Genomic DNA, 13162 nt, shown 5'->3' with positions numbered 1-13162 from the left:
TGTAAAAAGAAATTTAAGTCATTTTGTCTTAAAATAAGCTCAAAAAAATAATTGACCCATTTAAACTTGGTTTATCAAGTAGCTTATATAAAACAACATTTATAAGCCAAAAAAAATAAGTTGGATTTCTACGACTTATTTTTTTCGATTTATAAGGCTATAACATTTTAAATTTATAAAAAAGCGTCAAACGGGCTCTTATAAACCCGAAATAATTTAATCCGCAAACTAAACAACCCCTAAACCTTCGTTTAAAGAACATTTCTCGTGCTTTTCATTTTTGTAAACGGAAAAAAAAAACCCCAAATAAGTCACTAAAGTCTCGTGAATGGCTGAAAGTCTGGTCAATGATCATGTCAAGTCAAGTAAATTAACCACTTTAAGGGGTATTTCAGGATATAAAGTAATAAAGTCAGTAGATATTTATGATGGTTTTAAATTGAAATGAAATAACATTCGACAACTTATTACTATTATTTCTTAGAGAGTAATAATATAAATATTTGGAGCCAAAGTTGCCTCTTTTGAACCCCTCTCACTGGCGCCGTCTCTCCATCTTTACTCACAATTTTTCTAATAACATCTTTTTACAGTAAGTATTTAGTTGAATAATTTCACTTGTTTTTATGATATATCTTTAAGAATCTTTCGATCTTTCTTGCCATAAATTTTTAAGTTTTTTTTTTTTTAGTTTTGAAATTTGTTTTTTTTTTTTTTTAAAATGTGAATAATTTGAATAAAATTGAAAAATGTGTTCTTTAATTTGGCATTCATGGTTATGGAAAAAGTTGAGAATTTTGTGATGTGGGTTTTGTTTTTAAACGAAGATTTAGTGGATTAGCCTTGGTGGGTTGCTAAATTATATGAAAAAAACTTGAAAAATGTGTTCTTTAATTTGACATTCTTAGTTATGGGTTAAAATTGAAATTTTTTGAGGTGGATTTCGTTTCTAAACGAAGATTTAGTGGATTAGCCTTTCTTTCTTTTTTTTTTTTTTTTTTGCAAATTCATGGGTTTAGATTCTTTTGTGTACAGAAAAATTCATGGGTTTTATTTTGGTAGTGGTTGACTGCTTTAATTTTTCTTGTGTAAAAGCTACGTGCTTTATAATTCGCCTTATGAGTATAAGTAAAAAAATTGATCTAAGCTGATTTTAAGTTTAAATTTTTTTTTTTTTTTCAAAATTTTGTTTGTTTTTTCATCAGCTTATTGAAGAGTTTGTGCATGTTTGGCTATTTTTGTTTGTCGAGAAATGTTTTATCTATTTCCTGTTTTGTTCATAGTTGGAAGTACTTAGTTGAGTTATGTAACAGGAAATGTATGTCTGTTCCTTGCCTTAGATGTAAAAAATGTGGTTTTCCAGTGAATTGAAATCTGAATGTGTCTTGTTTCTTTTTAAGTGTTCAATTTGTGTTAAGGGGTCTAGTTAATTTTTTTTTTGATTTAGATCTATATTTGCTTAGCCATACATTTTTGGCTTTAGCTTTATAGTAATTATATACTTTTTTTTACTCATGAAACTGGTTTTCAATCAATGTTCTCGAAATAGTTATAATGCTACATAGTAATTTGCTTTTTTTTTTTTTTTTTTTGGTTGATAAAAGACTACAGATGATAACTTGTTACAAATAAAGAGCTGGTATATTGGCTTCTTTATCTTCAAGTGTCAAGACATTCATCATTGGGCCTTTCTCCTAATATAGGACCCATTTCTCCATGCTCCCATATGTACTAATTGTCTGATTTTGTTCTTTTTCCCCTGGGAAAAAGTTAAAAGAAATTTCATTAACAAATGCATCCAGGAGTTGCATAACAAAATTTAGTTAAAGGAATAGAATCTATTACGGAGTATTTGATTCGTATCACTTTCTGGACCATACAAATAAAAAAGTATAAGCAATTATATTTCAGCTGATGCACTGTTTTTTACTCTTTCGGAATATCTCTTGTTATCTTATTTGCCAGCACCCAAAATATAGTTAAAGGAATTGAATTTTTCTGGTAGTTTTTGGTGCAGCTGTAAAACACTTGTCTATATCCCCTGGAGATATCAGTTAATATTATATTGTTGTAAAAATGAAGTCCTCTTCCCAGGCTGCCGTGCATGTATAAATTAAGTCTTTTTCACATAGGTAAAATCTGTTAGAGATAGCAACACCTCTTTTTCAATTCTGTTTTTTACCATCTTCTTCTTTGGGTCTTCGTAACACTAATGTAGTGGAGTATGATATATTTTTCATCTTTGCTTTCTGGTCAGGCTTCATTCTGATAATCTTCTGCTTCCGAAGGATATCGAGAATTATATCAAAATGATCAACTCTGAACCCCTTCATAGTGGTGCGACTACTAGTGGGGCCAGTGTGCCAACATTCGATAAGCAGCTGCCAGGTGTAACAAGAAAGACAGCTTTGAGAGATGTGCAGAATCAAAAAAGCAGCTTGATGAGTAACCATCAAGAGAATTCACATTTTTTAGGGGCAAGATCCATTGCAGATCCAACTAGGGTGTGTGGAACTAAGAGGCTTACACCTGAGCGCCCTTCAAATGGTACAAATGAACATATACTAAATGCTCGAAGAAGATTTGAACTAGAACTAGGTACAGGAAGAGTCCAGAACAACGTGGACAAATTTTTGGAGGCTACTCACTCAAAGAACCTGTGTCAGTTGCAAAGGGTAATTCCTCAAAAACAAAATCAACAAAGGGAAGATAGTAACGGTCATCCTCCTGTAGCAATGTCAAACCATTTGACACCTATGATGACATTTTCGCATGGTGGGCCGTCACTTCCTAATTCTCTTGGCAAGGCCGCCCACAACTTTCATGCTGCTCAAATGGATTCTTCTAAGTTTTCTCCCGAGCCAGTGCGTACTTTGGATGTTAAGGTGGATGATCAGCAATTGACGGAACATTTCATTCGTCTGCAGAAGTTCCTGAAACAGTGTGATGAAAAAGCGAAACAAACAGATTACATTCAGAGTGAGTCTTAGAGTCTTGCTAAATTGCTTATCAGCAGTTGATTAATTTCATTTTGGCTGCTTATTTATGCTGTTTGTTTAATTTGTCTTTCTGTCAGTGCTTCTACGTTTGTCACCAGCTGAGCTTAGCAGACATGCTGTTGATTTGGAGAAAAGGGCTATCCAATTGACAATAGAAGAAGGTAAGCTGAGTTATGATAGGTCTATGTATATATGTATTTATGACCATCAGTCCAGTGGGTTTATTCAAGGTTACTATATCTGCTACAAGTATATTGTCTGTACATGAGCATGCATTGATAAAGCAAAAGATTCAAGAGTAAATTCTTGGTCTAATGTAGTTAGAGTGTTGGTCAAGAAAATCAGCCAGACAATTCCACTAAAATGGGGGAAGTGAGCAGCCATAATTTCAATTGTTTTTCTGGATTCACATTAAGCTTAGTAAGGGGTTAACCTTTCAGAAAGAGATTGGACTTTAAAGTTTGTTTTAAAACGGAAAAGCTTTTCTTTTCTGCAATTTTGATAGCAAATGCTGCCTACAGAATTATTGTTAGGTTTCAAACTGTCATCTATTAGTGCTAGGAGGGCTCCCTACAAAACAGAGGCAGCGTTGGTGCTTTAAATATTTCCACCATAGGTATTGCTGGAACAATTGAAAGTGTTGGTAGATGCTGTTACATTGTTTGTTCTAGCAGAATCTCCTCTTTCATTTTGGTTAACATAACTTGATGTTGAACTTCTAAAAATCAAGTGTTGAGCTTATTCCATGTATTCCAGACTTATTCTGCAATAAAGTGACTCCTAGATATGTTTTGGGGTTATTTAGCAGCTTGGAGTATGCTTGATAAATACATATGTGTTAAGACATTGTGGCTGAGTACTGGTTTCAAATTGACCAAAAATCATTTTAGATCTTCAAGGTCTCTTTCTCTAGTTAAGATACATGTATTCTCAATTACAAGAAGTTCTATCCTTTAAGTTTAAAGTAGAAGAATGTCATCTCTCAGTTGAGACACGGATCCAAGATTTGGACTTAATGAGCTCAGAGTTTGAAGTTCGAAGTTCTACCATTTGATATACTGTGTTCGAAATCTATTATTTGTATTTATTTAGTGGATTTATTAACACATATACAAGGTCCAAAGCTACTGGGTTACGATAAGTCCACCCTTGTCTCAGTTTGAATCAAGCACCCAACACTCTCCAGTGCATGGCATTTTATCATGACATATTATTTATCAATGCAAATTCCATCAGGAAGAGTATATGTTTTACTTCTCATGCTAATAATAGAGGTCAATATTCCCTTACCTTAGGAGGTGTTTTAATTGAAACACGCAGACCGATAGTCTAGATGTAAGTACTTAGCCATCTTATGTGTAGCACTATGAGGAAGTCCAGCTGCATTAATAGTTTCAAAGCTTACATAATCCCTTGCGAGTTCTTTATTCACATTAACGGGTATCCATCCGTTGTTGGTACTGTTGTTAAGCTTCCCTTTTCTCTGTTCAATGTAGGAAAGGAGATGCAACGAGTGAAGACGCTAAATGTTTTGGGAAAATCCGCCCTGTTTACCAACTTAACTCAGACAGTTCCATTAGTCCCAACCAAGAAATGATGAGCATGAGGCTAATGACAATAGTTCGCGTTGCACTGATGTGTACATCGCGGGGTACAAGATCTCGAGCAGAGGCTGTTGGCATCTTTCATCTTTGAGCATTAATAGTCTTTTAAGTTTGTTCCTTTTTATTTTGATAGCGAGTTTTTTCCGTGGATTAGCTGGCCCCTTAGAGATCAAGAAGTCATCAGGAACTGAACTTTGGTATTCTTTTGGGTATGAGCAGTTCTACTATCTGTACATTTTTCCATCTACATATTGAAGTTTGGCTTCCACTTGTTTTCTCTGTTTTCCTTGTTTTTTGACCTATTCTTCCAAGATTTGCATACTAAGTAGACTTCCCCCACTCACTCCTTATTTTTCCTTCTATTCTCGGTCGAGTAATATAAAGTGAAGTTATATTCACTGACAGTGTAGAAAATATTTACGTGATAAAGTGAAGTTAAATGCTGGTAAATGTCAACACTAGCATAAGTTGGTAACTTGTTGAATTAGGACAAAGCACACTAGCAAGATTGCTGAAAGCAAAGTTTTTTTTTTGAAGATGCTTAGTTGTATCTTCCAAGCTAATTAAGTATATATACTAAAATATGTATTTAGCTTATTTTATTATATTTTAGTTTATCAAAATTTAGAACTTCGTGATTAAGTGCAACTTGGACGCATACCATATGGCGTGGAATGCGTCATCTCGTAATATAAAATAGAAAAAAGTGAATTTATATTGTCTATAATCTGATCATAACAATCTATTAAGAGTAGATAAGAACTATAAGCAACTTCGTGTTCGATGAATGCTTGCTAATCACAAAAATAATTGACAAAAATCTTCTATAATCACTATCAACTCAGCTATATTACTCAGACTTACATGTAAATATGAAAAGATTAACAATTGTAGATTAGTAATTTCAATCTTACGCTCCATCAGTTAAATGAAAGATGCTAATTTCACCATAATTATCTGCTTTTCTCAATAAAAAGCATATATTAATTCACTGCAAAATCTAAAAATTATAAATTGACAATTAAAATGATATTTTAAAACAAAAGTTGCCCATTTTACATCCTTTCCAATGATTGATTCTTCTCGAATAAATTTGTTGCACCTAACATATTCAAAATTCTACATGTACTGATTTGGGTCCAACCACTAAAAATAAAACAACTAATCATAAAAATTCAAATTACAAGTACATATTAGAAATATTGTTGGTGGGCCCAGAAAGTTATTGTGTATCAGAACGGCCCATACTTAGTGTACTAATCCCCATAAACAGAATCTTCATTAATTCTGTTGCGTTCACACTGCATTAAGAAAGTCCAAAATAGCTTTCTCAAGCCCATTTGGAATATTTCTGGGCCGTTGCACACACTTCTAGGTCCTTCTATGACACGTGTCATCATCAAAACGCTCACTTTGGTGGCTGTGAATTAGCTTTGGGATAAACTCCAAAGTCGGATAAGAAACATCAGTGTCTTACGTCCTTAATCAACTCATTTTTTTTGCTGTGACTTGTGGAAGATAACTATTACCACAATTTTATATCTACGTTATTTTTTAGATGCAAAAAAGATCTTGCTGTTATTCAACAAATTTTTTTGAGTAAATTAAAACTTTTAAATTGTGTAAGTTCTCATAAATATTAGATGACAGTTTAATACTTTATTTATAAAATAGTAATATAATCCGAATCTAACATTATTTGAACGAATAATTTTTCAAAAATTATATTTATACAATTCTTGAAACCTAGTACATAATATAAATCGTAATCAGCCCCACAAAAATCGAGAGAAATCATTGGATAAAGCACCAAGATGTTGATTTGTGGAACCCCTTCTTTAATTTCGTTTCCCATTTTCTTCAGAGACGTTTTTTTCCCCTATTTTGTGCAATCCACACTTTGGTGGACAGATATAGTCGGACAATAACTTAACAAAATCATATTTTTTGGGAATTCAAACTTTATAATTTTGATAGTATAATTCAAACTTTTATGAATTGATAATTTGACTGTTGAGATTTCATGTACTAAATACAATAAAATTTACAGATAACATATTTTATTTATCTAATTTTATAGATCCAACAATATGATTTTCATCTTGAAATTCTCTAATTTTACCCCGGTTGTCAATCTGCTACAACTTTTCTATTTTATCTGGACTAAGAACCTACCACAACTTGCTTGATTTAAGGCGTAATTATTATTTTTATTATAAATTTACATCTCCGAGTCCGAAATTTAAATCAATTATCTATTTACATCTAAAATAAGACAATAACAACTACATACATGAATGTCAAAACTAGGGTGGAGTATTCGAATATCCACAGCTTACACCGATTTCTTAGGATAATTCTTTTCCCATGTCACCTCAGAAAAAAGAAAAAAAAATGAATGACTTGCTCATAATAGGATTGGTATTTTTATAAAAAGTGGATAAGCAATGGATATTATTTTCAAATATGAAAAAAATAGAAACGCGAGCCAGAAAAGGAGAATTAGGCGGTTGAAAATGACCCCACATCTCTCTATATATAAACAAATATTAAAGTTAGGCTCATATTTTAGACACTCCCAAAACAAGAACAATTTGCCACACGACATATTAGTTTTCTGGTTTCGGTCGAAATTTTCTTCTCTTCTTTCACCATGGATCCCTACAAGGTATTTTTATTTGAAGATTTTTTTTTTTATGCTATATATGTTTTCTTATTTTCTTCAATTTGTTCTGTTTGTTTAATTTGTTTTTGTAGATTGTTATATCTATCATGTGTAACCTATATTTTGTCCCTTTTTTTGGGTACGTTTTCGTTATGGTATGTTAAGGATGTAAGGCGGAGTAATAGAGATTCCGATTTTTTTTTTTTTTTTTTTTTTTTTTTTTTTTTTTTTTTTTGGGTTTGAAGGTCATGTTAACATTGTTTTATGGTTTGTGGTAGTTATTATTTTGAATTCATCTTGTTTTGATTTAAAAGGAGTTTGTGTGTGTTTGATTATTTTTATCTTACAAAGTTCATTTTTTTATCCCTGTTTTTGTATTTGTTATGGTTTGGTAAGGGTACACGTGAATTGTTGATGTAGCCTTTTGGAAATTGGTAGAGCTAGAATTGTTGGTGTTTCCTATGGATTTGGTTGCTTTTATATTTTATGTAACAGCGGCGAGGCATGATTTTCACTGAGGGGTTCATCATCTACTATATATAAATATATATATAAAAAATACTTTGTGATTTCTCCGAGTTTACCCCTTTCCGCCCCTCTAGCTCGGCCATTGACGGTGAACATGAGGTTCATGATTAATAATGACTGAAATTTGATGTGGGTATCCTGAAAATAGTTTAGTTTCCATTTTTATTTTTGTTGATGTAACTTTTTTGGAAATTGATAGAGCTAGAATTATTAGCGTTTCCAGTGGATTTTTGGATGCTTTTTTATTATATGTGAACATGAGGTTCATGATTAATGACTGTGAGATTTGATGCAGTATCGTCCTTCAAGCGCTGCCAATTCCGCTTTTATGACGACTAATTCCGGTGCTCCTGTATATAACAACAACTCTTCCATGACTGTTGGACCTAGAGGTATTTTTTTCCCTCACTTTTTTCCTGACTCCCGTCTAACTTGTCTTCTTTTGTAAAGTGCCAAAGTCCAGTATGATATCTGTTGTTATTTTAGAGTTGACGGGTTTCTCTTTGATGAGGGACATGCATTTGGTGAGCTACTTTAATGTTTAAGATGATAGAAGTTGAGACAATTTAACATAGTATGAGTAACATCGTCCATAATGGTCAACAGAAATAGTGTAATAAGATAGGAAAATGTAGATGGTTGAAAGATGGAAACAATTCATGATGGGAGCTTCAAGATCATAACTTTCCACTATTTCTATGTCATTTGAATCAGGCAGGATTTGGTGGAACTTGATTAAAGTGCTAAAGAACTCTTTGCATATTTCAAATCATGCAATTTGTCCTTTGTACTAAAGATGCTTTTCATGAGATCAGTACAAATCAAATTCTGTAGTTTGCTATTTTAGAGATATCATATTAACGTTTCCACCATTTTCCAGTTTTAGTGGATCTTGCACTATGGATAAGAATATTGAAACTTGTTTTTTCTTTTTCTTTTTTGTCAGGGCCGGTTCTTCTTGAGGATTATCATCTGCTGGAGAAGCTTGCCAATTTTGACCGTGAGCGTATCCCAGAGCGCGTGGTTCATGCCAGAGGTGCCAGTGCCAAGGGTTTTTTTGAGGTCACACATGATATTTCCCATCTTTCATGTGCTGATTTTCTCCGAGCTCCTGGGGTCCAGACACCTGTTATTGTGAGGTTCTCTACTGTTATCCACGAGCGTGGAAGCCCTGAAACCCTCAGGGACCCCAGAGGTTTCGCTGTAAAATTTTACACCAGAGAGGTAATATTCAATCAGATGCTAGGTTTTTCTTGTAATGTCTTGATTGTCAGATTGTTATTCATTAGTACCCTTGAATGTTGTATGCCTATCAAGCTGGTAAGAGAGCATTGATGAAAGCCAATCTTATATTTCATTTCTCGATGACTCTGCAATCAATTGATTTATAAAAAAGGTTGAAGCAGCTGACCATTTGGAAAACTTTGAATTGAAAGGTTAAGTATTCTATGTGAGGAAATGCTTGGTTTTAGCCTCTAGTGATGCTTAATTTGCATGATTTTCATTTGTTTGGTCCTTTTGAGTAATTTTGCACAGCAACACTCTGTGTTTATATGAATTTGTTCAGATTAATAATCTAAATCTCGAACTCGATCAAATCCAACTGCAACTGTTTATAAGCCCAAACACCATGCGTAGATCATAAATTCATTTATGTGGTGCTGTATTGTGATGGTTTTGGTCAGTCATGGATTCTGAACAAATACGATGTTGAGGGGAGTATTCACTTGTCAAAGAGAATGTTCAAAGATGAAGTATCAAGTGTCCTCTCATCGCTGGTTCTTGTTCTCACGATTTTTCTCTGATGGAAATAACCAATTACTTGAGGGCTATTTTCTGTTTCCTGAAACAATGAAGGCACTGCACTTCTTTTGTGTTTGCTGAACATGAACGCGCTGCTTTCGTGGATTGTTTTGGTTGAATCCTTCTTTTTTTTCCTTTTTGTCGGTACTAAAATTTGTACTGATACCTCTTTACGTCTGCATCTGTGCTCATTTTTGTACTTCAGGGTAACTTTGATCTGGTTGGGAACAACTTTCCTGTCTTCTTTATCCGTGATGGAATGAAGTTCCCTGACATGGTTCATGCACTGAAACCAAATCCAAAGTCCCACATTCAGGAGAACTGGAGGATCCTGGATTTCTTCTCTCACCATCCAGAAAGTCTTCATATGTTCAGTTTCCTGTTTGATGATCTGGGTATTCCACAAGATTACAGGCACATGGAAGGTTCCGGTGTTAATACCTACATGTTGATCAACAAAGCTGGGAAAGCACATTATGTGAAGTTCCATTGGAAGCCAACTTGTGGAGTTAAGTGCTTGTTGGATGATGAAGCTATTAAGGTAGGAGGAGCGAATCATAGTCATGCCACCAAGGATCTCTATGATTCAATTGCTGCTGGAAACTATCCAGAGTGGAAACTGTTCATTCAGACTATCGATCCTGATCTTGAAGACAGATTTGACTTTGACCCCCTAGATGTAACCAAGACCTGGCCTGAGGACATCTTGCCATTACAACCAGTTGGTCGCTTGGTATTGAATAGGAACATCGATAACTTCTTTGGAGAGAATGAGCAGCTTGCTTTTTGCCCCGCCATTGTTGTCCCTGGTGTTTACTATTCCGATGATAAGCTTCTCCAGACTAGGGTATTCTCATATGCTGATACCCAGAGACATCGTCTTGGGCCAAACTATTTGCAGCTCCCAGTTAACGCGCCCAAGTGTGCTCATCACAATAATCATCATGAAGGTTTCATGAATTTCATGCACCGTGATGAAGAGGTAGGTATAGTGCACCCTTGCTATGCAGGTTATTGGCGCATTAATTTTTTTAGTGGACTGTTTGAAGTAGAAATGTTTATCCACTTCACAAGGAAAGAAAATGGGTTGTTAATCATGTTATTAGACTAGTTGTTCAGTTGTCTATGTGAACTTAGGACGGCAGGAGCTGGTACTTTGTTTTGATTATGAAGCCATGTTGTGAATTTTGGTTCCCACACTGCTTTAAGGGTGCATGTGTGGATAGTTCCAACTCTTTTGATGTTTTAACTGGATATTGTATGCTTTTTCAGGTCAACTATTTCCCCTCAAGGCTTGATCCTTGTCGTCATGCGGAGCAGTACCCAATTCCTCCTCGTGCGTTGACAGGAAAACGTGAAAAGGTGACGCTCAGTTTATTTTATTGTTCACATCGAAAATCTTGATTTTTTGGAGCGAAGTTGATTTTCATAAATCAGCTTTGACCGAGCAAGTTTTGACCTTATCTATTCCATTGTAGAATATAGATATTCTCCATTTTACCTGGTCTTGTTTTCCTCCTTGTGTCTTGATTTTATGACGATTTTATTGCAGTGCATCATTGAGAAAGAGAACAACTTCAAGCAGCCAGGAGAGAGATACAGATCCTGGGCACCAGACAGGTAATTTAGTTCCTTTGTTATTTTCATTGACCAATTCTCCACCCCTATCAAGTACTTATCCACGGCCTTGTGATTGCAGGCAAGAAAGGTTTATCTGCAGATGGGTTGATGCTCTATCCGATCCTCGAGTCACTCATGAAATACGCAGTATTTGGATTTCATACTGGTCACAGGTCTGAGTTCTTTCCCTTGCATGTTTCTTTAGTCCCACATATATATGCTGAAGGAGATTATCGATAACAATGTTTTGCATGAATATGCTGCAGGCTGACAAGTCTCTTGGTCAGAAGCTCGCGTCTCGTCTCAATGTAAGGCCTACAATGTGAAGATGATAACGGTATATCCAAATGTGTTGCTGTGCTGAAGAAGTATTCCAAGAAATCAATGTTTGTTTTGGTAGTATACTGTTTGATGATTGGGTTCTATGTTGTACCAAACAAACTTTCTTGTATTAGTTCTGACGTTGTTGTCACTTGAATAAGTTAAAAAGTTTTACTACAAATATCTTGATCATGTTCATTCTATTCTACTCACCTTTGTAAGTTTACACCCTAGGGACCTTTGTTCCTTTAACTATCCTTGCTATAACTAGTACTTTGAAGTTTGAACGCATTAATCTTGTCACTCGACAAAAAGAGAGGCGGAAGCCGCAATGCCTATTTTGAATATATTGGGTAAAAGTAAATCAGAATATGTGGGTTGACATTCAATTAGAATAATCGTATTTCTCTATACAATCATTTCGGATTGAGAAGATGTGGAAGCGTGTTTATCTCTGGAAGAACAGTATATTTTTGTTCTGATCTCTTAAACCGTTGACCATAATTGCGACATTGAGCACAGAAATGATAAATTACATATTTCTATTATATATAAGTGTGGAGGAGGGACTGACACAGCTGAGGTTGTTTGTACCAAAGCTTTGTAAATTGTACACGCAATGAATGCCTATATCAAAAGCTATATAATTTGTATTCTTTAACCAATTATTTTTTTATTCCACGTGGACATATGTCATAGTACTTAATATTTATTCTCTTCTCATGTATAGAAGTATGCAATTCAATTTTAATTCTCTTACACATATTTATTCTCGCCGTTCATTTTTACTTGTTCACTTTTGACTTTTCACGTTCTTGTTGGATATTTATTCTCTTCTCGTGTATAGATGAATGCAGTTCAATTATAATTCTCCTACACAAATTTATTTCCTTTGTGCACTTTTACTTGTTCACTTCTGACTTTTCACGTTCTTTAAGAATTAATAAATCTCACGTGGACATATGTCATAGTACTGGATATTTATTCTATTCTCATGTATACACGTATGCACCTCAAATTTAATTCTTCGACACATATTTATTTCCTCCGTGCACTTTTACTTGTTCACTTTTAACTTTTCATGTTCTTATTGAACATTTATTCTCTTCTCATATATATATGTATGCACTTCAATTTTAGTTCTCCGACATATATTTATTTCTTCCGTACTCTTTTACTTGTACACTTTTGACTTTTCACGTTTTTTAAGAATTAATAAATGAAGTATTCTCTCCGTCCCATATTACTTGGCCACATTACTTGACTTTTCATTATTTAAGAATTAATAAATGAAGTACTCTCTTCGTCTCGTATTACTTGGTCACATTACTATACTTGATTTTTCACATTCTTTAAGAATTAATAAATGAAGTACTCTCTTCGTCCCATATTACTTGGCCACATTACTAAAAATATATGTCTAATTTTCTATTCTATAGTTTTCTTATTTATTATATATAAATGCCCAAGGTGGACGAACACAGCAACAGTAAGTTATACAAAAAACAACTGAAACAGTATTCTAAGCAGGGATTAATATGTATACATTTCAGAAGTTGAACATTAATTCTATCTCTTGTGTGTTTACATTTTAAGTCCCCTCGGGTCCGCAGTGTCTTAAT

At 34.2% G+C, this 13162-nt stretch overlaps 2 protein-coding genes across 3 annotated transcripts; both read left to right on the top strand.

Moving 5' to 3' along the window:
* Positions 1-435: 435 nt before the first annotated feature.
* Positions 436-4871, top strand: LOC132033014 (uncharacterized). Of its 2 annotated transcripts, none has more exons than XM_059422857.1 (4): positions 436-592; positions 2258-2979; positions 3077-3160; positions 4496-4871. In XM_059422857.1, the coding sequence occupies exons 2-4, from the start codon at positions 2310-2312 to the stop codon at positions 4594-4596; spliced, it is 855 nt and encodes a 284-aa protein (XP_059278840.1). In that variant the 5' UTR covers positions 436-592; positions 2258-2309; the 3' UTR covers positions 4597-4871. The 2 variants fall into 2 exon arrangements, with proteins under 2 accessions (XP_059278840.1, XP_059278841.1); XM_059422858.1 differs by lacking the exon at positions 436-592 and adding an exon at positions 2006-2132.
* A 2240-nt stretch (positions 4872-7111) lies between these two features.
* LOC132033013 (catalase isozyme 3) lies at positions 7112-11743 on the top strand. The gene is made up of 8 exons (XM_059422856.1): positions 7112-7271; positions 8092-8188; positions 8743-9020; positions 9805-10581; positions 10872-10961; positions 11152-11219; positions 11299-11392; positions 11486-11743. Exons 1-8 carry the CDS (start codon positions 7257-7259, stop codon positions 11543-11545), a joined length of 1479 nt encoding a protein of 492 aa, XP_059278839.1. The 5' UTR covers positions 7112-7256; the 3' UTR covers positions 11546-11743.
* Positions 11744-13162: the final 1419 nt, after the last annotated feature.

Source organism: Lycium ferocissimum, chromosome 10 (assembly GCF_029784015.1).
Source record: "Lycium ferocissimum isolate CSIRO_LF1 chromosome 10, AGI_CSIRO_Lferr_CH_V1, whole genome shotgun sequence".
NCBI lineage: Eukaryota > Viridiplantae > Streptophyta > Magnoliopsida > Solanales > Solanaceae > Lycium > Lycium ferocissimum.
Note: the sequence above shows the minus strand (reverse complement) of the source record. Positions and strands in the feature narration are given on the sequence as shown.